General features: G+C 46.4%; 1 protein-coding gene across 2 annotated transcripts in view; it reads right to left on the bottom strand.

Annotated features, from left to right (window-relative positions):
* Positions 1–1,106: 1,106 nt before the first annotated feature.
* The window catches only part of RPS6KB1 (ribosomal protein S6 kinase B1), a 63,737-nt gene continuing 39,547 nt past the window's right edge, over positions 1,107–25,296 (bottom strand). The window contains exons 4-15 of one of the 2 annotated variants that reach the window (XM_053275424.1): positions 23,797–23,865; positions 20,872–21,019; positions 20,072–20,129; positions 18,782–18,882; positions 16,544–16,634; positions 14,888–14,978; positions 13,633–13,740; positions 12,927–12,989; positions 11,686–11,763; positions 10,700–10,807; positions 10,233–10,345; positions 1,107–7,372 (exon numbers count right to left, since the gene is read on the bottom strand). In XM_053275424.1, coding sequence (XP_053131399.1) covers positions 7,135–7,372; positions 10,233–10,345; positions 10,700–10,807; positions 11,686–11,763; positions 12,927–12,989; positions 13,633–13,740; positions 14,888–14,978; positions 16,544–16,634; positions 18,782–18,882; positions 20,072–20,129; positions 20,872–21,019; positions 23,797–23,865 — 1,266 coding nt within the window. In that variant the 3' untranslated portion in view covers positions 1,107–7,134. Of the gene's footprint in view, positions 7,430–10,232; positions 10,346–10,699; positions 10,808–11,685; positions 11,764–12,926; positions 12,990–13,632; positions 13,741–14,887; positions 14,979–16,543; positions 16,635–18,781; positions 18,883–20,071; positions 20,130–20,871; positions 21,020–23,796; positions 23,866–25,296 lie in introns of both variants that reach the window. The other variant, XM_053275425.1, reaches the window with a different exon arrangement.

Consider the following 25,296-nt stretch of genomic DNA (forward strand, 5'->3'; position numbering starts at 1 on the left):
CTGGAGAAGCTGCCAGGAAGAGAACCTGGGACCTTTTCTATGCAGATGATCTACAGCTCCGTCTCTCAGCTATGGCTTGAAGACCACCCCCCAACTTGCTGTCTGGTCAAGTATAAATGCAAAACATCTTTTGCTTCAGATATAACCCTGCAATCCTCTCCATGTTTCCTGGAAGGAAGTGCTTAAGGTTACAGCTGCCCTAACGTTGCAACAACTTCCAGCAGATACAAGAGTTACCAATAGGCCCTCCAGACAAAAGGGCTATGCCTGGAATTCCTGAACGCTACAGTAGGTAGCAAAAGAGAGCCTGTTAGTGGTCTAAGCCATATATGGCTTTTCAAGGCACTTGTTCCTACACACAAAACAACATTGGATCCAAATGTTGTGGTGCGGTGTGGTTTTTTAAACCCACATTTAACTACACACGCACACTTTTGGCATAAGGCTCTTAAATCAGTTGCCCTCAATACAAAGTTCATCAAGAACTTTAAAATGGGGATTTGGCAGCCAGCTCTGAGCACACAAACATCTGTAGTTCCAGTAACGGGTACTTTGTAAGGTGCATTTGGAATTCTGCATTTTCTAAGTTCAAAGTCTGTACAAGCAAGGGGTATATATATATATACACACACACAGGCAAGGTTATAGATAGATAGATAGATAGATAGATAGATAGATAGATAGATAGATAGATATAGATATAAATCTTGCCTGTACATATATTTATATATAAATTATATATATATATTAATTTAAAAAACACCATCTAAGCCCTCTGTAGTCCTGGCTCACAAGAGGGAAGAGGTCTGCTGGGAGTTTCAAGGGGATGCAGGACCTCTCGTTGAAGCTGGCTCTCACATCTTCTTGCCTGACCTGTGAAGAGGGAGAAATAGCCAGGCTCTGAACTTGTGTCCCTTCACAGCAAATGTAGGAAAGGGACTGGCACTCGGAGGAAGTGGCATGCATCTCCTAGGCCACATCGCAAGGTTTTCTTCAAAGAAGCTGCCTTTGAGAGGGTGGGGTCGGAGAACACCCGAGCCCTGGACCACAGGAGGACGACGAGGAGTGAGAAGGAGAGGAGGGGAAACCAACACACCCACTATTCATACATTTGTTCAAAGTTGCATTTAATTGCTATTTACATCCATTCATTCTGAAATCAAGTATATTTTCATTACAGTAAATAGTACAGAATGAAATGCAGAAGAGGGCATTCCTCCCTCATACCATTCCTAGTAAGGCAGCTGTTGAGTCCAATTCTTTCAGAGCGCTATAGAGCTAGGCGGAGTCTGGCAGAAAGAACAAAACGTACAGATGGGAACCACCACACGCACACACTCAACACCCCTTTTATCCAGCACTCCCCTCCCCCAAACGGATCCGATGCTGGGATGCCAAAAAATGCGGCACTCTGAAGATATTGGCAGGGTTCACAACCAAGGCAGAGGGGAAAGAAGTCTGAATTCTCGCCCCAAAGCTTTGGGGAGAGAGCTGCTAAGCCCCAAATGGATGCTGAACTGAACACACACTATACTGGTTTCATGATGTTCACGGCAACTGCCACGTCTCTGTTCATTTCACAGGAGTGAATGGATGCTTGGTTGGATTTGCACCAGAGGACGTTATGGGTTAACGTAGCAGCTGATCACATTTTATCATGCTGAGGACAGCCGTTCCCCTTCCTGCTGTACTTATCAAAGTCCTAAATTATCCTGAAGTCAGAAAAGGGAACCAATTCACAAATCCAACCCTATTCCTCACTAGATAGCCACGGGGAAATTCCAAGGGTAACAGAATCAGGTCTGTTACCCCTTTTTCAATGATTGTAGCCATAAGCAAATTTTCAAGTTGATATTCTATATACCCACTGGCAAGAAAACATCTCCTACTATAGGGCCATTTAAAAAACAACAACAAAGCCCTTAAAGATTAGTACCTGAAATGTGCAAAATACGTTGGTAAAAGAATCGGGGTGTGTGTGTGTGGGTGTGTGTGTGTGAAAAAATCCTGATTCCGTTCAACATAGTTTTGCACATTTCAGACACTAATACTCAAGGGTTTTCTAAAAATATGGCCTTAGCATTGATAATCATTTGCCAGTGGGTATATATCATATCAGCTTGAAAATCTGCTTATGGCTACAGTCGTTGAAAAAGGGGTGAGGTGCCCGATTCTGCTGCCTTTCGAATTCCCAATGGTTCTCTGTTGACCACCTCTTCTTCTCGTAGCCTCAAGCCATACTTCATTGCAATTCTGGGCATCCTCCATTTTCTAAAGGTGACCATTAGGATTTGAGGCAAGGAACAGCAGGTGCGTAGTTGATTGGCTGGCAGAGCTGGCGTACCAGACAAGAGAATACTGCAGACATGGATTTGTATTCCATAACTGGTGCTACAAAGCAAGTTAACGCCCAATGCGGTCTAACGTCAGCTGGCGCGCACACACAGCATGAGAAGGAACCCACCCCAAACTCCTAGAGATTACTGAATTAAATGCACCCTCTATTCCAAAGGAAACACCTTGGCCCCAAACATACCCCACAGGGTAAGCGAGCTCTTAACTCGCCTTTCCAACACCATGGATCTCGTGGAGATAAAACACGGTTCAAGTTATCAAGATTTAATACTTAACACATGGTTTGCCTCAGCAGGTATTCATCCCTGTCATTTTTGCGGGTTTTTTTCCTTTTAATATAATGATACAAAATCTATAAAAATCAAATCATACCAAAGTCCCAAGATATAATTAAAAAAGCACAGCTTGTACAAAATAAATCTGAATTACAATATCCTAATGAAAACTTTTAAGACAATTTTTCTTTAAAAGAAAGCACTTAAGTCCTCCAATATCCATTGCATTCCATACGCTAGCCTCCCTTCTGTACAAGAGATAGAATTCTGCTCCTTTTGAAGTTCTGTGACTAATATATTGACACTAGTAGTTATATACAGGGAAAAAATTATTTTTATACAAATAAATACAGGAGAACCCATATTGCATAGTGTGCTTCCTGTCCCGAGTCGAGCTTCCAGAAAAGGTTTCACAGTTAAGAGGATGAAAACGAAATGCTAAGTGGACTCCTAGTGAAATGGGCCAGGAGAGAGAATGAAATGGAAACGCCTGACATTTTCTGCCAGCCATCAGAGCTAATCCTGCAGGATCTAGCCCGAGCACAACCGAGCATCATGGGAGGCGAAATCCCTTTGGGGTGAGTGGAAAGCTCCCCACTATGAGAATTCATCGACAAACTCTCCTGAAAGTTAGGCTCAGTTATCACTGCCTGCTTCGACATGAGCTGTCCCCAGAAAATTACACCTGATGATTTCTCACGTTCACAACGAACTTAACTAAAGCTCCAGCCATTACCCCAACACTTCTACACCAGGGTGGCTCAACTTCGGCCCTCCTGCAGATGTTGGCCTACAACTCCCATCATCTCTGGATACTGGCCACTGTGGCTGGGGATCATGGGAGTTGTGGTCCAAAAAGAACTGGGCAAAGGGGCAAAGTTGAGCAGGCCTGTTCTAGACAGACTTGGTGACAACTTGCATTTCGCTGTTTTAGAGGACGAACTGGTGCCTAGCCCACTGCCCTAGAACTAAAAGAGTGAAAAGCCAGCCCTAAAAGCCTTCCAGAGATGCTAACACACATGGGGTGAATCCAGGAACCAACAGTCCTGACCAAGGCCTGGTTTAGGCACTTCAGCCAGCCAACAACAGTCCTCACATGGTGGAACAGACAAGAACCCTTCGCCCAGTTGGGTGTGATGCAGTGAGTTCATACAGGACAGGAGCCAGCTGGAGGGCCGCTCCTCATGCTTTTACCACCCAGACCATCGGGCTTGCGGCAACGCACAAGGACGACAATAAAATCTCATTGATGTCAGAGGGCTGGAAATGACCATTGGCAGGCACGTCCTCCAATGACTGCAGTTCGACCACAATTGTTTGGGGGGTAGGGGTCAGGGAGGGGTGATAAGACCCCCAGCACTCGAAGTGCAGCAATGCCACTGCCTCTTTGCCATCTCTAGAGGGCTATCAACTATGATGCCAAGAACCACAACGAGCCTTTGTACCCCTGAGAGAGTAACCATGGCCAACCTTTGTGGACCTGGCTAGTGTTAGCGACTCCACAACTCCTGAGATTATTGCTCTTCCAAGGGGCAGGAGAAGCAGCACATGAATGAAGCGTCCATGCCTACAACGTTCAGACAGAGCGGGCAGCCGCACGGCCATGATGCTTGGAGGATTCTCCACTGGGAAGGGGTCTGAACCAGCTTAAGGCAGGATTTACATTTTGCTCGTGAAGCGTGGCCGCTACGTTCCCCATGGTGAGCTTCCTGCAGGACTCCAGTAATACTGGCAGGTCGGCATCACACTGGTGATACTCAGGGCTAGAAGCAACAGCAACCTAGGGTTTTTGGAGGGGTGCACACTGGTATAGCGAGTACAATTCAGAGGCACCACATCAGAGCAGAGGAAAAAATGGCACACAACTCTGTTTAGAGAAACAAGTCCCAATGCATTTGGTGGCAATGCGATCTCTTCTCCAGGGGAAGGCCTTTATCCAACACAGTGCAAAAAACCCACCTTTCAACAGGTTTTGCACTGCGTTCGATACAGACTTCCCCCTGAAGAAGAGGTCTTCTTGCCTTGAAACATGTAGCGACTGGTTTCTATCAACGAACACTGAGACGCCATTTTTCTCTCTGCTCTCCTACAATTCAGACATACCAACATATGTCTGGAGTGACACCGCTTTGCACCACAGGGCGAAAACAGAGCCCCTACCTCAAAGCTAACGTGAGATTCGGCATCAATCTGAAACCAACGGGGTTGAAGTTACAATTTGGTCGCGTTGTTTTCCAACTGATCTTGCTGGACTGTCCCCTAAAACGCTGCTACGACAAAATAATGGAGAAAAGTGTAGGCAAAATGGCTTGGATCCAGACAACCACAAACCAATTCCCATTCTCGGTTATGCCCCTCCTCTTTCTCTACCCCCCTGTGCCCCACCAAAAGCTACTCCCAAGGGCCGGAAGACCCTTTCGAATAGCACTGGAGATTGCCGGGGGGGGGGGGGAATCTGAGGGGAAAAGAGTAAAGCAGCCTTTTGGATCCAACCCACTGGGTTAAATCCTACTAAAATGTCCCTCATGCAGTGCTACAGTGTGGAAGGTGGAGCTTCTGACTAGGTTTGTTTTTCTTTTTAAGAGTTTATGGCTTGGATCCTATGGCTCAATATGAGAATCTAAACAAAGGCGGAGAAGTATTATTTCTACAATAGCAGAATTTGCACACAGACAGCAGAACACAACGAGGAACAAGCAGGAAAAGAGAACTGCCAGGACGTGATACACCAAGTGCCCACAAACATCTGTACGCTCTATACTAACACTAACGTTTGACAGTCCATTTTTTCTCCTGCTATGTCCATGGAAATGCTTCTTTAAGGCAGGAAGTATTTAAGTTAAGGTAAAGATACCTTTATTCATTCTTTGTACCTGTAAAGTCATTTGTACAGATTCTTTTTTTCTGTTGTACAGAATTTGTACAGATTCTGTTTTTTCTCTTCTGTTAACAGCAGAAACATAAATAGTCAACCTTTTGAACGTTGCCTAAAATCAAGCTGCAAAAAAATTCTCTGGAAGACATTCGTTGAAGGCCATCTTAATACTTGGTTTCGTTTTGTGTTTATTTTTTTAAATACAAATCAGCAGACTGATTGCCACAGCACAGGGAAAGAAATGATCGGAATTTATCCTGGAAATGCGTAAGGGAGCACGGGATGGAACCATCTCGCCATGGGTTGCCGCTGAGCTGAGCCAGCATCAAGGTAAAAAACAAAACCCCAAAACATTGACCGAGTCCGCTGTAGCAATCACATCATCACCCTGGTTACCTCCCCCCCCCCTGCATTTGAGTTCATCATAACCCTTTTCAAAGACTTAACAATTGGTGTTGGGAGCAAATTATAAACTGGCATAAAACCCAAGAGCGAAGGGCTCTCGCCAGCAGATTTCTGCTTAGCATGATGAAATGCAAGAGAGTGCTTATCAACCCAGCGCCGGAGTTCTGTGCAGGCAGGGAGAAAACCCCCTGCTCGTATGCAGCTTCACGTGAACCGCCGGGGCACTGCCTGAGAGCCCATGGCTTCCCAATCAGCTGAGGTTTTAACATCGACAACCGCCTGGTCTGATCTGCTTCTTGTAGCAGAAGAGGCATCTAAAGAAGGTAGGGCAGGGCCAATTCTCGCCCGTCATCTCAAACAACATAATTAACAGTGATTTTTTTTAACCACTTCATTGTTTCACTAGCACACACACACACTTACTTAAACCTGCTCTTCTTGTTGCTGCATTAAACCAATAATTCTGTATCTTCCAAATCTGGGAGACTTTCTATTATGAACCAACTTGAAATAAAGGGGGGGGAGGGGAGAGAAACCTATTGGGGGGGGAAATATAAATATATATATATATAGAGAGAGAGAGAGAGAGAGAGAGAGAGAGAGAGAGAGAGAGAGAGAGAGAGAGATTTTTTTAAAAACCCAAAAAACCCACCCTCATTCAGATTGTTTTTGCACTTGGAACACCGATGGTTGAGTTTATGTTGGATCTTCACATCCACACAACCACAGGAAGCCATCCCAGAGAAGCCTGCATGCGAATTAACCCTCGGATGCACGCATCGGAGGAGGCACAGCCGCACATAGCCTCGTGAAAACGAGCCAGCCCTCCAACAGAACGGCCCCTGGGGCAACATCCTACCCTCAATACTGTCACAGCTTCAAGCTCGCAACCTGAAAGATCCTGGAGAGAAGAGCGGAGAAGATGTCCCCCTACAATCTGTGCTACCCACTGCACCTGGAGAGTTATGCGATACCGTTCTGCTCAGGTCCGTATGCACCATTGATCAGAGGAGCAAGAAGGAAAGGTGGGGGGGGGGAAGAGGGGATCTGTGGTTTTGTGTGTTGCTCTTCTTTCTGAGTCCATTCTATGCAATGGTTCTACTTGGATACTGTCACTGAGAAAGAAGACACAAGAGCCCTCATATTTTAGCGTGATGGGGGAGGGGCTGTCCTTGCGTCCTCCTGCCGCCCAAGCCGGTTCGGAACGGACTGCCGCCCATTTCGTCATAGATTCATGCGCAAGTGCTCTGGTCGTTTGGAGATCATAGGGAAGGCTTGCTTCTTGTACGGCCCGGAGTTCGGCTGCCGGATGGGGAGGGGAGCGGAGGCCTCGCCGCACACGGTTACGTCCATCTGTTCGACCCCACCCGTCTCCATGGGGTACTCCACAGGTGCCTGAGGGTTCGCCACCCCGGTGGAAGGACCTCGTCCCCAGAAGTCCCCAGGAGAGAACTTGATGGGGCTTGGAGACAAGAAAAGGCTTGTTAAAGTCGGACCCAAAGCAGTTCAGTCTGCTTTCCTTTGAACGGGAAGCAACAGAAGTATCGAGTCGGACAGGCTGAGATTCTAGCTGCAGTTTCTGCCTTTGCAGCCAGCTACTAGCTTGGGTTGATAGTATCAACCCAAGCCCGCTTCTAACTGAGCAATGAGGTGCCTTTGAAAAGTGGCGATTCTTTAAAAGTGGCGATTCAAAGAGGCACCTTTTAAAAGTGAGCAGGAGGAGAGCAACTGGCCCTATCCATCCCCAGCACAGCATCCCTCTGGTGGCTGTTGCTGGAGTCTATCTTATGTTTCTTTTTTAAGATTGTGAGCTCTTTGGGGACATCTTTATTTCTTTGTTTGCTTATTTATATCTATGTAAGCCACTTTGGGAACTTCGGTTGAAAAGCGATATATAGATGGCCGTCGTATCCATATCCGTATTGATATAGCCAGTGTTCAATGGCGTGTCTGTGGCCAGAGCACAAGGCTAGGAACAGGTCGAAGCGCTGGTGAGCTATGAGCTCTCGGAGTGGCCTCCAGTAAGCCACTTCCAGTCTCTTCACTGTAAGAGATTCCCCTCAGGGGATAATGGGGCCGCTCTGGAAAAGAGCAGAAGGTTCCAATTTCCCTCCCTGGCAGCATCTCCAAGATAGGGCTGAGAGAGATTCCTGCCTGCAGCCTTGGAGAAGCCGCTGCCAGTCTGTGAAGACAATACTGAGCTAGATGGACCAAGGGTCTGACTCAGTATACAGCAGCTTCCTAGGTTCCTATGTTCTCTGTTCCTCATTTGTCCAAAGGAATTAACAGCCTCCTGCACTAATGGGTTATGCGGATGCTCAAGGTCATTACTTAAAACCATTTCACATAAAACCAGCCAGCATTGCCTTGTGGTTAGATCATTGGCCTAAGACCAGCGAGACCCGAGTTCAGATCCCCATTCGGCCAGGCAACTCACTGGGTGACTCGGGGTCAGTCAGCCTAACTTACCTCATGGGGTTGTTGTGGGGATAAACACAATGACGTACACTGCTTCTAAGCTCCTTGGAGGAAGAGCGGGAGATAAACGTACCAATAAATAGATGAAACTGATGACCAGCCTGTGTGTTACACTTTAGGATTCTGAATGCACTTAATACGCATCCTGAAGCTTGTTTTGGACATGCAGAAAAATGGAGGTAACTGGACGGACTGTACCACCTTCAGACTTGTATCCAACTGTGGTCCTCCAGCCGTTTTTGGCCTATATCTATCTGGCCTATACCCTCAGTCACAATGGTCAATAGCCAAAGGTAACAGGCCACCTCCAGCCACATGGGAAGTTGCAAGGGAGCAACAGCAGAAGAGAAGGCATGCCCCCCCACCCTGCCGGTGGGCTCCCTAGAGACATCTGGTGGGTCACTATGGGAAACAGGGTGCTGGACCAGGCAGGCCTCGGGCCTGATCCAGCAGGGCTCTTCTTATGATGGGAGCTGTAGGCCAAAATTAGATGGAGACAGTGTTCTCTCTAATTTTTTTCATCTCTGTGCGGGATGAGTTTTGTTTTGGGCTTGCAGTATCAAGGCACTGTGCGCGCACCTGCATTCAGAGTGGGGCCTTCCCCATTCAACCTGAGTGGGATGTGAAATTTACTGAGCAGACATCAAAAAAATTTGTGAGCACATGCACGTGCATGCCTTGGAGGGAACACTGGATGGAGGGACACTGCTGGACACCCATGCGGAGGAGGAGGAGGAGGGAGGGAGGAGAGGAGGGGGAAGAGGAGAGGAGGAGGGGTGAGAGGAAAGGAGGAGGGGGGAGAGGAGAGGAGAGGGGGGAGCGGAGGGGAGAGGAGATGGGGGGAGAGGAGAGGAGGAGGGGGAGAGGAGGAGGAGGAGGGAGAGGAGAGGAGGGGAGAGGAGAGGAGGGGAGAGGAGAGGAAAGGAGGAGGGGGGAGAGGAGAGGAAAGGAGGAGGGGGAGAGGAGAGGAGGGGGGAGCGGAGGAGGGGGGAGAGGAGTAGGGGGGAGAGGAGAGGAGGGGAGAGGAAAGGAGGAGGGGGGAGAGGAGAGGAAAGGAGGAGGGGGGAGAGGTGAGGAGAATTAAGTCAGCCAACAGGAAGCCAGGCTAGAATCCCTCTGAACTAGTGCATTAGTGCAAAACTCGATCATTTCATTCTTCTGTCCCTGTGACCCAGGCCATAGTCCTATTTGCAACCCGGTCTTGTAGCTCAGGATGCCCTGGCCTTGAGTGCACTGGACACCCAATTTAGGGAGCACAGCAGCTGGGCTTCTTTAGGCCAAAGCCTTAACCACAGGTGCCGGCCGCACTCCTTCGCTGCGCTCATGCCCTTTACTCTTTCTCCAGCACGGATTCTAAAGAGTCACTGCAGCTTTGAATCTGCTGACTGAGCCAAGAGGCCCCTTTTCAAAGTGGCGATTCTCTTTTATTTAGAAGGGGGAGAGCAACTGACCTTAGCCATCCCCAGCACAGCATCCCTCCAGTGGCTGTGGCTGCTGTCTGCCTTATGTTTCTTTTTTAAGATGGTGAGCCCTTTGTGGACAGGGAGCCATTTCATTTATTTACATCTATATAAACCATTTTGGGAACTTTTTGTTGCTGCTGCCGCTGCTTATGCTAAAGCGCTAGGATGCCTGATGTCTGGGGGAGGGGAGGCAGAACAGTGTTACTTCTCTCAAAAGAGTGAAGTAAAGAGTGCAAAACAGTGCAAAAAACCAACCACCACACCAAGTTCTTTCAATGACTTCAGATCCTCCCAAGGGGAAAAACCCAAACTCTGAGCATCCATAAAAGGAAGCACACCACTCGTTGCTACGGATGGGACAGAAGAAGAGGAACCAAGTACCTGACGGGTGTCCGCGGGCTACCAATGAATCTGCGAGGTGATCGGATTTTTGGTTCAAAGGAAAACTTCTCTTTCACGCTTTCAAGTACGGATGGAGCCACATACGTAAAACCCTAGGCAAGGGGAAATATGGTTGCCCAAGAGCCCGAGAAAGAATCAAGAGGAATGTTTCGTATTAGAACAGAACTAAAACTGCGGAGCCCAGAACCAATTCCCCTCCCCCCCTCCACAAAACCTGACATATCTTAATTCGTTACCAGCAGCAATTAGTGCATGTATATGGACACAGGAAGCTGTTTTGTACCAAGCCATTCTGAGCTTTAGAGAGCAGGCTAGACAAAGGCAGAGGATTGATCTCAGAGGGTATTCAAGGGCTTCTACCCCAAAATGGGCTTGTACTACAGGCACACGAGGCCAGGATTCGGTGGGCTTTTGACAGACTGGCTCGGCGTCTCATGCTCACTTACCAGGAAGACCTGGTTGGCACTTTCGCTGAGAGTCGAGTCGTCCGGGCTATCGACGGGAGTCTGACGTGTAAACTTTGCATCAAACTGGCTCACATCTTCTTCAGATTGCTTTGCAAAAATAATTTTTTTAAAAAAAATGGATGAAGAGTTTCTGAGTTACAGCAGGGATTCCCACCTTTTCTTTTCTTAAGTGTATCCCTTCTAAGAACATAAAAACCATCCCTAACGGATCAGGCCCAAGGAGGCCTATCTAGTCCAGCCTCCTGTTTCCCACAGTGGCCCACCAGATGCCCCTGAGAAGTCCACAGGCAAGAGGTGAGGGAAGGCCCTCTCTCTTGCCGTTGACCCCCTGAAAGTGGGATTCAGAGGCATCTTGCCGTTGCAAGTGTTCAGCTCAGGCACTCCATAGAAATTGTTAGCATGTGAGATTTGGGGTGTGAGGGAGAGAGAGAGAGAACACGAACAAACAGGTGGTTTTTATGAGCACACACCGAGGTTCCTGGAAGGAGCGCAACAGTACCTGTGCCCTTCTCAAAAACAGAACATTCATCTTAACCCACAGTTACCCTGAACCTAATTCAAAACATAGCATAATCTGCAGGAGAACTTCCTTGTAACAACACAGAATGCAGCTCTGAGCAAATTCATGGAGGCCCCCCAAAAACAAACAAACCAAAACACAGACACACACACACAAAATAAACCAGAGGGTGGGAGAAGAAGCAGCCCACAGTTGATCTATGGAAGCAATATCACAATGTAGATGCTGACATTATACAGTATTTATGACCAGGGGTGAAGAAATGTTGGCTCAGTTTATCAGCCAGACAACATATTTTACTCGTCAAGCTATGTTGGTACATTGCTCACCAGGACTTTTTTTTTTTTAACTTGCCAGGCATCATTTTTTACTCGTCACAGACTAGCAGACTAGTGGGTTTCTGCAGCCCCGTTTATGACCCCAAACCAGCTTTCCTGATACATACTAATAATGGTTTAAACGGAGGCTCCACCTTCCGAGCCAGCAGCTCTTCCCAGTTAATGTGTCTGAAGAAAGGATGAGCCTAAGGGACGAGAGGAGAGAAGTCAGTCGCCCCACCTGGAAAGGTGAAGGCCGCAAGACAGCAGGTTCTTTTTCCTTACTCGGATACACCAGGATCTGGCGGCTGGGCCAAACCAAAGCGGAACCGGACTATCCGAGGCATAAGACGGTGCAACCCTTTTCGATGGGTAACAGGCACTTTGTCTTCTCTCTTGAAGTGGTGCTCCAAGGCATGCCTCACTGAAAGCAAGGGACATCGACATGGCTTCCTTCCAAGCAAATAAGATGGCATACAAGATATTCTTGGCTATCCTTTCAAGACGTTAAGCCACACTGAGCACACTCCACATCCGCTGGCCAATGAGCCACGCTATCGGCACACTTTGCGGTTCCCCGGCATCTTGGGAGGAGAGCTGGTCTGGTGGTAGCCAGCATGACTTGTCCCCATAGCCAAGCAGGGTCTGCCCTGGTTGCATCTGAATGGGAGACTTGATGTGTGAGCACTGGAAGAGATTCCCCTCAGGGGATGGAGCCGCTCTGGGAAGAGCAGAAGGTTCCAAGTTCCCTTCCTGGTAGCTTCTCCAAGATAGGGCCGAGAGAGATTCCTGCCTGCAACCTTGGAGAAGCCGCTGCCAGTCTGTGAAGACAATACTGAGCTAGATAGACCAATGGCCTGACTCAGTATATGGCAGTTTCCTATGTTCCTATCTCTTCACAAACACCTGCACCGGTTTCCCCAAGCTCAGTGGGGGAACCCAGGACGGCGAAGCGATTCAGCGGGCAGCAGGAGGCTGATGGGTCCAACCTTTCCCCCAGATTCTCTCTCAACACTTGTCTGCATCCAACAGGCTTCAGGACACAACACCAGGGCTGTGTGTGTCAGATGAATCGCAACTCCACGTTGGAATTAACCACCACCACCACAAGGTGGCAGTATTTTAGCAGGGCCCAAGTAGGATGGGTCCCACACCCACACGGGCAGCTGAGAACCACAAGGATGCCTGGAGGGTAGGGGTGAAGTTCCTCCCAGAGGAATGTTCCTTCCCTCCTACGGATGAAGCTCCGGGAATTGTGAAATGGAATTCTGATTTGTCCGATGTGCAAAGCCCGACACCCCATCTACCAAAAGTCATTTGGAAATGTCAGTCATAGCCCCTTTCGACCAAACAGGCCAGCAAAATATACCTGAACTTCTCCAGCATCTCCAGAACCAGCTCCTAGACGTGAGGCAGCATTTCTCTTTAGCAGCTTAGAGAAGAGGAAAGAAAATTTTTAAAAAACCCTTAAGGATAGAGGGATTTGAAAAAAGCTGAAGCAGCTGGATCATCACTCCTAGCCACCATTTAGTGTTACTGGGGATGATGGGAGTTGTAGTTCAACAACAGATGAAGGGCCATGAGTACCCACCTCTGGTCTATTTTGACTAGCAGCAATTATCCAGGTTAGCCCTGTAAAGCAAAATCCTACTGGAGGTGAAACTCACCTGCTTTTTCCGTAGCCCCTTAGTGAATATTTCAACATTTATTAACAAAAGGTCCTGGAGGTATTTCCTTTTACTACATTTTTTTAAAGGGCTTAAATAAACTTTAAAATGACTTCTGTTTGGGGAAACACCTAGCTACAATTCAAATTAAATACCATAAGTCTGTGAGGTTTTTTTAAACTTAGCTCAAAAGACTGCAGCCCATTTACCCTGTGTGCTGTGAATAGGTTATTTATTTATTTGATTTGATTTGATTTGATTTGATTTCTATTCCGCCCCAAACGCAAGTTCTCTGGGCGGTTTACAAAACAATGATCTTTTTGATCATTGACAGTGATCTAAAAGCATCGAGAGCAAAAAACAAAGAAGGTTTATGTCAGTATCTGTGTTCTGCGATTTAAACCCCACCTTTTTGAGCAGATCTCTGGCTTCTTGCGTGAGGTAGGGAGGCAAATTCAGTTTACATTTGAGAATCTTGTCAATCGTTTTCTTCCGGTTCTCCCCAGTGAACGGGGGCTGCAGCACACCATGACAAGGGGGGGGGGGCAGAGAGAGAAAAGAGAGAGAATCATTAGGACATCCGCAACATCAAATGCAATTCTAACATAAACAAATCCTTGCTTCAACTTTATTTTTTAAATGCACAGCCGCGCAAGCAAGTTTCCAAACAAGGCTAGGAAAGTTTGGCCCTATTTTTGCAGAGCAAGTAGGAGATACAAACTGTCTGAGTATACTCTCACTATGAGCGCGAGAGAGCTGGGCTTATACGGAGAAGAGGAACTGACTAGCATCGGCACATTAGCGCAGTGACTCCCAATCAGGATTCCTCCAGATGTTGCTGAACTACAACTCCCATCATCCCCAGCTACAATTTATTGTGGCTGGGGATGATGGGAGTTGTAGTTAAGCAACATCTGGAGGGACCCTGGCTGGGAACTACGGCTCTAGAGCAGGGATTCTCAACGTTGGGTCCCCAGATGTTACTGGACCTCAACTCCCATAATTCCCAACCAAAGGCTGGGGACCCAACGTTGAGAATCCCTGCTCTAGAGTTTCGGGCAATGGTCTTTCCCAGTCCTACCGAAAGATAGAATCTGTGACCTTGTGCACGCATCTACCACTTAGCACGACCCCATCCCCGTTGAGAACTGAGAATTTGTTTGCATCTGAAATGGCTATGGACTTAGCTTACCGTGACCACAACTACCACAAACACTTCCATACCACTTTTCAACAGTTCTCAAAATGGCTTACACCGAACCCTAAAAAATAAATATTGGATCTCCAAGTTTTTACGATCCCTTCTTTTCTGGAGGGAGCCCACTCACCCCAACTCAGCTCCTTCCCAGCACGACAGCTCGGTTAGTGTTACATACACTGGAAGTTTCCAGAGGGCAGGGAAAGAGACCTTGCTTTCTAGACGCACTGAAGGACTAGTCATTTATTCTACCCAGATCTCTTGAACTTGATGCCACTGAGACTCTCGGCCTGGCAGGTCCTTCAAAACATCCATGGACATCCCCCGCCATGGCGCAGACCTTCCCAGATGCTGGGACCGGCCAAATATCCACACCTATAGGGCCTATAGAGTCCCAAACAGGCTAAAACAATTCTCTCTAGTGGCGCGGGAGAAAACGCATGCAGTTTTTAAGTGTGCACCTACTGCTCCAGTCAGCATGTCATACATTAATGCCCCCAAACTCCACCAGTCCACTGCACGGTTATGCCCGCTCCTCATCAAGATTTCAGGGGCCCTAGAAAGACAAAGACCAAGAGCAAAGAAAAGCACATATGGACATGTTTTGCGTTACAGCCAGAATTCTTTCATTCTCACAGAAGTGTGTTGGAAAATGCACAGATGCCACAGATACTGGGATATTGCGAGGAACATACACAACATCCTAAGAAGAGCCCTCCAGTGACTATCTAGCCCAGCATCCTGTTTCACAGAGTGGTCCGCCAGATGCCTCTGGGAAGCCCACAAAAGCAGGAGGTGAAGGCATACTCCCTCTCCTGCTGTTGCTACCCTACAACTGGGATTCGGAGGCATCCTGCCTCTGAGGCTGAAGGTAGCCTATAGCCATCATAACTAGCAGTCATTGACAGAGCCATAAAGGCATCCAAGCTGGTGACCATTGCCACGTCCTGTGCTAGAGAATTCCATATATCAGTTCTCTGCTATGTGAAAAAGTACTTTCTTTTGTCAATCCTAAATTTCCTGGCCTTCAGTTTCATGGGAAGACTGGTTCTAGTGTGTTGTGAGAATGGGAGAACAACTTCTCTCTATCGACACTTTCCACATCATGAATAATTTTATAAACCAATATCACATCTCCCTGTAGTCGCCTCTTTTCCAAACTAAAAAGCCCCAGATGCTGTAGCCTTGCCTCAAAAGGGAGGTGCTCCAGGCCCCTGATCATCTTGGTTGCCCTCTTCTGCACCTTTCTCAGTTCTACAATATCCTTCTTACGATACGGTGACCGAAACGGCATGCAGTACTCCAGATGTGGCTGCACCATTGTTTCGTATCAGGGCATTATAATATGAGTAGCAGTTTTATTTTCAATCCCCTTCCTAATGATCCCTTGCATGGAATTGGCCCTTTTCACAACTGTGCTGCTCACTCAATCAACACTGTCAACCAGCTCTCCGCCACAACTCATTGGAAGTGTCGATGTCACGTTATCTCATCTCGTACTATATCCCAAAATCAGATTTCCAAGTTGCACAGTAGTTTCCGTCACAGCTTGCAAAATGTGTAAACACCGAACTTTATTCAGAACTGGACTGCACTGCCCATCTTAAAGCGATATCCTCCTACACAGAGGGAGAAACTGTACTTTGCTCCACTACTGATAAAAGTGGCGCAATCTTACAACAATACATGCAAAACCCAGTGACTCCAAATTCCAGAATCCAAGATGCTTAAGTCACGGGTTTTCACTGATCTGAAGTCAGCGGCACGTTGCTGTTCCCCAGCCAGCTACAAATGGCTAATGCAGGAACATGCGGGCAGGTAAATGAGTACCTAGGTTTTACGATAGGTTAAACAAACTTGCCAAGCAAGTCACAAAGCTCCTCTAATATATTCTCCCCCCACACATGCCTTTCAAATACAGACCACTGAGACAGAGTCCTATGCTATCAAGGATCTTCCTCTCAATATCAGATTCCACATATCCCTGCAACTTGTCCCAAAACCCTATGGAGAGGCTAGGCCAAGAACCTGAAAACTGAGTCATCAAGTTTTTAAAAGGTAAAATTTAGCTATTACCCCCAGACCAGAGTAATACTTTTCTGTTTCATCATGCGGGCTCACATGTATTCTATTGTTCCACAGAATGTGTGCGTGACGGTTCCATCGTGAATGGATTCTTTGCACAGTCCAAAATCAGTCAGCTTAACATGACCTAAAAGAAAATGAGGGGTGAATGCAAATGTGTCATTCTAGCAGGCAGCATTAAGCGCTCTCTCGGGCATAATTATTTATGTACTTCATTTATAACCCACGTTTCAGTTCAGGGACCCCAAGACAATTAAAGGTAAGATAAAGTGCGCCATCAAGTCGATTTCGACTCCTGGCGCCCACAGAGCCCTGTGGTTTTCTTTGGTAGAATACAGGAGGGGTTTACCATTGCCATCTCCCTCGCAGTATGAGATGATGATGCCTTTCAGCCCCTTTCTATATCGCTGCTGCCCAATATAGTACCAGTGGGGATTCGAACCAGCAAACCTTCTGCTTGTTAGTCAAGCATTTCCCCACTGCGCCACTTAAGATGACAATTAAGAAACGATTATAAAACTAAATGCATTAAAAGCATCACAAATTCTTAGCAGCACGAAATATACAACACCTGCAGTCCCCAAATGCCTGGTAGGACAAAAGTGCCTTAACTTCTTCCGCCCCCCAGAAGTCTGAACAGTTGTATCTAACTCTTACGGGGGGTGGGGGTGGGATTCCACGACACAGGGACCACAACCAAAAAGGCCCCACTTCTAACAGAAAACAATGCAGGTCACAAAATTCTGTGCTATGGCATGTAGTGTTAGGAAGAAGCTTGTTAAGCCTCATGATTAATTGTATGCAAGGTATATAAACTCTATTACTTTTTGTAGTACTGTATTGGTATTCTATCTGTATCTGTACTGTCTGTGCTCTCTCTCTGGTTGATTGGTCCTGGACTGTAATAATAAAGGATTGACTAACTGACAATGCAGCTTTCTCAAGCGATTGGAGTTCTAGGCAGGGCCTCAGGTCCCCCGAGCACATACGCAGGGAAGGAGAAAGCAGATGAAGGAGATTCTCTCATAAGATAACCTTCACAGGGCCTGTGTCAAGGGCAGGGCTCCCAGGAACAGGAGGTCCCAGATGTTGACGACTGCAACTCTCATAATCCCCAGCCAAAAACCATTTGGCTTTGGAATGCGCTCCCTGCTGAAAGAAAAGCCTCCCCATCTCTTGACAACTTTTTAAAAAATGTGTCAAGGCACATTTGTTTGCCCAGATACTATTTTAATAGTTTTTAACATTATTTTAAAATTTAAAATTATTGTAATTTTTAAACCTTTTTGTTTTGTTGTAATTTGTATTATTTTATTGTAAACCAACCTGATTCACAAGTTTTGAGCAGTATATAAATATGTATGTATGTATATTCGCTAGCTAGCTAACTAGTTAAATTGCAGCTGGGGATGATAAGAGTTGTAGTCAACACCTGGGAATTCCTACGACAGGGAGCACAGATTTAGGGTAAGGGTAGCATCAGCATCTTGATTCAAGCTCAGAAATTGGCAAACAGAGAAACAGCTTCCAAACAGAAGCTTTTAAATTATGTAAATACAAGTAAAGTGAAAATATTACTCTGGAATAACCTCCCTGTCAAAATAAGAGCTTCTCCTTCTCTGTTTGCTTTGAGGAAGACTCTCAAGACACACCTGTTTTCCCAGGCTTTTAAATGAAATTAATTTTAAGTTGTTCAGTGGTTTTCATCCTTTGAGATTGCTTTAACTTTTTATTCTGTGACACCATTTTAATCATTCACACTGTTTTATATTTGTTGTGTTTCAAATTATGTACCCCGCCAAGAGATATACATATCAGGCAGCATACAAACAAGCCAGCTATTTCCTCCTGTAGCTTATGCAGTGATGTCTTTTGCTCTGCTTTCTCTTAACACGAGGAGAGCTGGTCTTGTGGTAGCAAGCATGACTTGCCCCCTTAGCTAAGCAGGGTCCGCCCTGCCTTGCATATGAAAGGGAGACTAGAAATGTGAGCACTGCAAGCTATTCCCTTCAGGGGATGGAGCCACTCTGGGAAGAGCAGAAGGTTCCAAGTTCCCTCCTTGGCAGCACCTCCAAGATAGGGCTGAGAGAGATTCCCGCCTGCAACCTTGGAGAAGCCACTGCCAGTCTGTGAAGACAATACTGAGCTAGATAGACCAATGGTCTGACTCAGTAGAAGGCAGCTTCCTATGTTCCTAACCAGGGTTGTGTGAAATCTAAATAGAAGTCAAAGCACAAGAGTTATCAATGTGTTTTTCATGGTTGCGCTTCTCACCTTGATGATTGAGCATGATGTTTTCCGGCTTCAGATCGCGATAGATGATCCCCTTCTGATGCAGGTGCCCCAAAGCCATGGAGATTTCAGCCAAGTAGAAGCTGCAATGCAAAGAGTTTGCAGAGTCAAACACCAATAAACCACGCAGCCCAACAACTCTGTGGCTCACATTCGACACTCCACTGAACCGTAGTTTTCACTAACCATGGTTAAGAGCCCAAGCGAGGTCTGTGCTTTCAAACCAAGTAGGTAAACTTTGACACAAAGCATGTCTGCTTAGCACTCCAGTCTCCAAGAACAGTCGCCTCTGGATGCTGAGCAAGGGCCATAACGATGTTTTGTTGATTTAGACCTCACATAAACTTCATTTTGCTTTAGTGTGGTCTGAACAGAGTCTGCAATTCACAACCTGAATCGCTAAGTGGCTTAAAAAGCATACATTTATATCCTGCTCATCCTCCAAGGAGCCCAGAGTGGTGTACCTTGTTATGTTTCTCCTTACAACAACCCTGTGAGGTAGGTTAGGCTGAGAGTTATGTGACTGGGCCAGAATCACCCGGTGAGTTTCATGGCTAAACAGGGATTTGAACCCAATTCTCCCTGGTCCTAACCACTACACCACACTGGCTTTTGTTCCTCAGCCTCCAATTTGTGCAACTTGATCCTACAAGCCACTATTAGAACGTTAAGAACAGCCTTGCTGGATCAGGCCCAAGGCCCATCTAGTCCAGCATCCTATTTCACATAGTGGCCCATCAGATGCCACTGGAAGCCTACAGTCAGCCAACAACCTGGATGGCTTGAAGAGGGGTTTGGATAACTTCATGGAGGAGAGGTCTATCAAGGGCTACTAGTCGGAGGGCTACAGGCCACCTCCAGCCTCAAAGGCAGGAGGCCTCTGAGTACCAGCTGCAGGGGAGCAACAGCAGCAGGCAAGAGGGCATGCCCTCAACTCCTGCCTGTAGGCTTCCAGCGGCATCTGGTGGGCCACTGTGTGAAACAGGATGCTGGACTAGAAGAGCCTCCTTGGGCCTGATCCAGTAGGGCTGTTCTTATGTTCTAATGGGCTCACACTAAAGTCCACTGCACAATGTTTTGCTTCAAGGGGTCCCTTCGTATAGTAGAAACAACCCTTCCTAAAGCTATTCGTCCTCTTCTGCCTAGAATAGAATGCACAGGCCAGAAGTGATGCCATGTAACCAACTTCACAAATATGAAAACCGGCCACAGAAACCACACCCATCTCCAACCAATCTCGTGCAGTTGGAAAATACAGTTCATGTCTCTTACCAGGCTGTGTCTTCCATAAATATCCCCTCTCTCTCTAGCTGCATGAACAGTTCTCCTCCTATAACGAAGGGGGAATAAAGGCAAGTTAGAAATAGTCCATTTTTCTTCTCCATGCTAGCAAACAGTCACATGAGACAGGAGCTTCAATGGTTATACTGGAGGAAGACCAGACAAATCGCCCCAGAAGAATTTATTATTATTATTTATTGACTGGTTTGTTTTATCCAGACATCAAGTCCTTCCCAAGGACCTGGGATGGCTGAATTTTATTGTCAATGTTGTTGCTGTTGTTATAGATATCGTCGCAGAATATAGGCTGTTCCCTGTAAAGCTGCTTTTTGTAATTGGCATTATTATTATTATTATTATTATTATTAATCACATTTCTATACCACCCCAAACGCGAGTTATTTATCTATCTATCAGATTTGTACACTGCCCCAAACTTTCGACTCTGGGCGGTTAACAACAGCAAAAAACAAGTTAAAAACATATACCAAAACTAGAAACAATGTAACAATTTAAAAATAAACCAGAAATTAAAACCTAAAAATTTAGGAAGCTGAGAAAGCTTGGGCAAAAAGATGGGTTTTCAGGAGGCGTTTTTTTTTAAATTGCCAGAGATGGGGAGGATTTAGGGTCAGTGGGTGCATTCACGATTATTTGCTGGGATCGTTTGGTACGGAAGCCATGACTTTATTGCATTCATGAACCTTTTTTTAAAAGCAGCCACTGGAACAGGTTGATTCTGCTGGCCACAGTCAAAATGTGGATTTCGGAACTATCGGCTGTATTCTTACCACTGAGATACTCAAGGATGAGGTAGAGTTTTCCTCCAGTTTGAAAGGCATAAATCAAGTCGACGATGAATGGATGCTTTACTTCCTCCAAGATGTTCCGCTCTGCTTTCGTGTGAGCAGTGTCTTTTGCATTCCTTACAATCATTGCCTAAAGGACAGAGATGTCAACTCTGAGGTTACATTCTGAAGACTACCATGACCAAATCACAGGACTTCGCAACCACTCTCCGCAATCCTCAGAATCATCAACCGTTACAGAGGGGCTATCAGGAAATTGCTCTGCCCGGGGGTCTAATGCCCAAACCACGATTTTGCCTTAGCCAAGATGTCCCTGCCTTCCCTCTTTGGATGCCAATCCCCCCCGCCCCTGCCGGATTTTCCTAGTTTGCAGCAAACCAAGGTTTGCCATTTCAGCTAACCAACTGTGCTAACATGGCCGACAGATAGTTTGATTCCTCTCAGCTCCTCCAGTTTTTTGTCTTTTTTCCCTGTAGAGGCCTCTTTTTCTGGATTATTCTTTGCTATTTTATTATTTTATATTTTTTATTTTACACTTTATCACCTGGGAGACTATTTTTAGCCCTTCAGGATGGGCAGAAGGATTTGCACAGGAGCTGGTCTCCCTGCCTCAGTCCCAGCTTCAAAGAGACACACCAAGCAGCTGAAGCTGGACTCCTTTTTGCCTTCAGTGAGTGCCTCGACTCCTATTTCACTACAAAAGAGATTTGCCCCGTTAGAGGATATTTGTGCCTTCACAGAAGCTGCTCCTGGGGATGATCTTGTCGACCCCCCCCCCCCCCGAATGGCTCCTCACAGGAGACGCAGCGTAGCATTGATCAAAACGTTCTTCTATCTCAATTCTGCAATTTAACTGCAGGCACGCTGCAATATATTCTACAAACACTGAAGAGATTGGAATCTAAAACAGGTGAGATCATGAAGCTTGTTTTAACTCAAAGCCAGTCTTGCTCCTGTTTCCACCTTGAAGGCAATACTAAAACAAAGATAGCCTCAGCGGTTAATGGGCCATTAAATCGTATATCCTTCCCTTCACCTGACAACAAAGCTAACCTCAGACTTCAACCTAATTGTGTTATGCTCTCTGTTCCTCGTCAGTCATGCAACCGTTCTAGCTGGATCCACAAATCTGCTATTCTTCCTCAATAAGCTTCTTAACTGCCCGTTCTATCTCAAGCTATGACCTTATTAAATATGAACACTTACTAGATGCGAATCATAATCAGAGGATTCTACTCACATTCAGGAATTCCAGTTTCCCAGAGCTACTTCTTCGATCAAGAGAGTATCTGGCCAGATTCAATATTTCAACCCAGAGATGTTTTGTAAATGCTACTGTTAAACCCCTAGCTGTGAGGGAGACAAATCCGCCACTCTCTGCACCTCGCCCTCGGCCTTGCAGCCTCGAGAGAACAAAGCTAAGCAGTAAAACACCCAGGCCTAAGATAACATTGCATTCCATTCCTCAAGGTCAGCCTCCCTGTGTACTTTCAACTAAGACTCCCTCCCAAGAGAAAGGAGTTGAGGCAGAAACTTTAAACTCTTATGCTGCTCCAAAGCTTACTTCTGCATTACAGGACTATGCTGATACTGTGATGTGGCAAAAGGCTCTCCTTTTAAAACCCTGACCAGAGTCAACCATCAGAAATTTAGGACCGACAGAAGGAAGTACTTTTTCAAACAGTGAATAATCAACCTACAGAATTCTCTGGCACAAGATGTGGTGACAGCCAATAGCGGATCTTAGATAAATTCATGGAAGAGAGGTATTTATTTATTTATTTATTTATTGTTAAATTTATATACCGCCTTTCATTAAAAACAATCCCAAGGCGGTTTACAAAAGTTTAAAAATATATATAATAAAAATGACACTTAAAAGTATTAAGCTAAAAATATGAAAACAAATCTGATTTTAAATATATAGAATACCAACAGAAAAACTGTACACAGTTAAAAACCACACAGAAGCAGAAGCTGCAATAAAACAATTGTGTAAAGGCCTGGAGAAAAAGCCAAGATATAACAAGCATTCTAAATATATCAATGGCTACTAGTCTTGAGGACTATAGGCCACCTCCAGCCGGGTTTTTATTTAACAAATCAGGAGCGCGCCCAGCTCCTGAGTTAGGGTAGGAAGCCTATCCTGCCCTAATGACGATCGTGTGGACAGCCCTCATGATTGCTGGTTCCACTTGGGCACCATGGCTAATAGCCTTGGATAGCCCCCGCTCAACCTTCACACACTCGTCTAACACATTTGTAGAGCCACTCAGTGGCCACCACCACCACATCTTGGGCCAGTGAACTCGGTTGACTATTTTCTTTTGCCCGAGTTCACAGCCGATTAATTTCCCTGGGTGACCTCAGGCTCTAGTATTGAAAAGAAGGAACATCTCTAGCAGTTGCAGGGAAGTAGCCATAGGAGAGAGGGCATGCCCTCAGCTCTTGCCTGTGGGCTTCCCAGAGGCATCTGGTGGGAACGAGAAAGCTGGACTAGGTGGGCCTTAGGCCTGATCCAACGGGGCTCTTCTTATGAGCTTATTCTGGTTCTCTAGCTGTAATCAGCAGGTCAGGGGGCAGGAATCCCTGCAGAGAGGGTCACTTATGCTCATGAAGTCAATCTACCGCTACGGACTAAGAAATTGCACTAAATTGCCTCTCCCCCCAAAGCCATTGACACTTTAAGACTTCCTGCTCTTAGAACCAGGGGACTGACCCAACCCGGAAGGCATGGGCATAGCCACCTGGGCATGGGAACCTAAATCCTATGGGCTGAGCAGCGGCTTTTGCCTTGTCGGACTCAATCCTGATTGGAGAGGATTAACTCCCTCCCACTTGACTCTCCAGCTATTCCAAAAGGGGAGGGTACCATTCTGAGATCGATGAATGCGAAAGCCAACTCACCTTTTTAAGCACCTTCATGGCAAAAATCTTACCAGTGGTCGCTCCCGTCACTTTCCGGACTTGAAAAACCTACCCAAAACATTTTTTTCAAAGCACAGCTATTAAAAAAGATCTCTTTTTAAAAGGTGAACAATACATTCATTGCAATCGTTGGCATTCTGAATACGTCCATTATGAGCGGCACAAATGCATCGTTCGGTTTCAAGTCGGTTTCATCTAAGCCACTCCAGAAGCCTCGTTGGCCGAATAGCAGAGTAAACATGTCTAAAGTAACACGGGGCCTTCTGGGGACAGGCAGATAGAAAGCCACTGTTTCAGAACACTATTCTACCGTCCCTGTAGCCACAGAAAAAGGAACATTGGTCTTACCGTGAAGGGTTCTTTTTCCTGGTGGTAGGAGATCCTCAGACAGGGTTATGAAGTGCGCATGCCCGAGACAGAACTGGACCATGTGACTCTTTGTAGGCGTGGTAGCCACAGTTCCAGGATTGTTGAGCGAGGAACCTATGAGTCTTAGAGAGAGCTAGGCAGAGATGGAGAATGTCATGCGTTCATGGTTATGCATTCATGGTTACCAATGGAGGATAAAGGCAATTGAGACAGATAGAGCCATTATAGAACTTTAAAAAAAAAAAAACGAGAACAAAGCTAAGACAACATTAACATGAGAAGAAACACAAGTAACAGTAACGGAGGAAAACAGTAAGAACTAGTTCTTGAGTACCCGGAGAGCCGTCTGATATACCCCTGAAGTTCCCCCCCAGAGATAGCCTCTTGGCAAGAGCAACACACATCCGGGTGGGGCTGAGGATCTCCTACCACCAGGAAAAAGAACCTTCACGGTAAGACCAATGTTCCTTTCCCCCCGGTGGTAGGAGATCCTCAGACAGGGACGTGCCCAAGCTCCAGACATCAGTCCCTGGGTAGGGTAGGATGACATTATAATACTTGTTGTAACACTGTCTGGCTGAAGGCCGCCTGGCGTTCATTGAAACCCGAAATCTAATGTTTAATGAACGGTGAGGTAGACGACCATGTAGCCGCCCTGCAGATCTCAGACAGTGGAACGTGTGCTGCAAAGGCCGCTGAAGTGGCGGCACTCCTGGTCGAATGGGCAGTGACTCCAACAGGTGGAGGCAAGTGCAGAGACGAGTACGCCAGATATATGCACGCCCAAATCCAGCCTGCCAATGTGTTCCCTGATACCCTGTTCCCCAGAGTCCGTGGATGGAACGAAACGAACAGGGCATCAGACTTCCTAATAATCTTAGTTCGTTTCAGGTAAACGCGAACCGCTCTACACACGTCTAACTTGTGCCATAGCTTTTCCCTTCTATGAACAGGTGAAGGACAGAAAGAGGGTAAAACAAGGACTTGAGACCTATGAAAGAGTGAATTAACTTTTGGAAGAAAGGTTTCATCTAATCTCAGGATAACAGCATCCTCCTGAAATGTGCAGAATTCCTTTTTTGAAGACAGGGCCCCAAGTTCAGAGACCCG

This window comes from Hemicordylus capensis, chromosome 12, assembly GCF_027244095.1.
Source record: "Hemicordylus capensis ecotype Gifberg chromosome 12, rHemCap1.1.pri, whole genome shotgun sequence".
NCBI classification, from domain to species: domain Eukaryota; kingdom Metazoa; phylum Chordata; class Lepidosauria; order Squamata; family Cordylidae; genus Hemicordylus; species Hemicordylus capensis.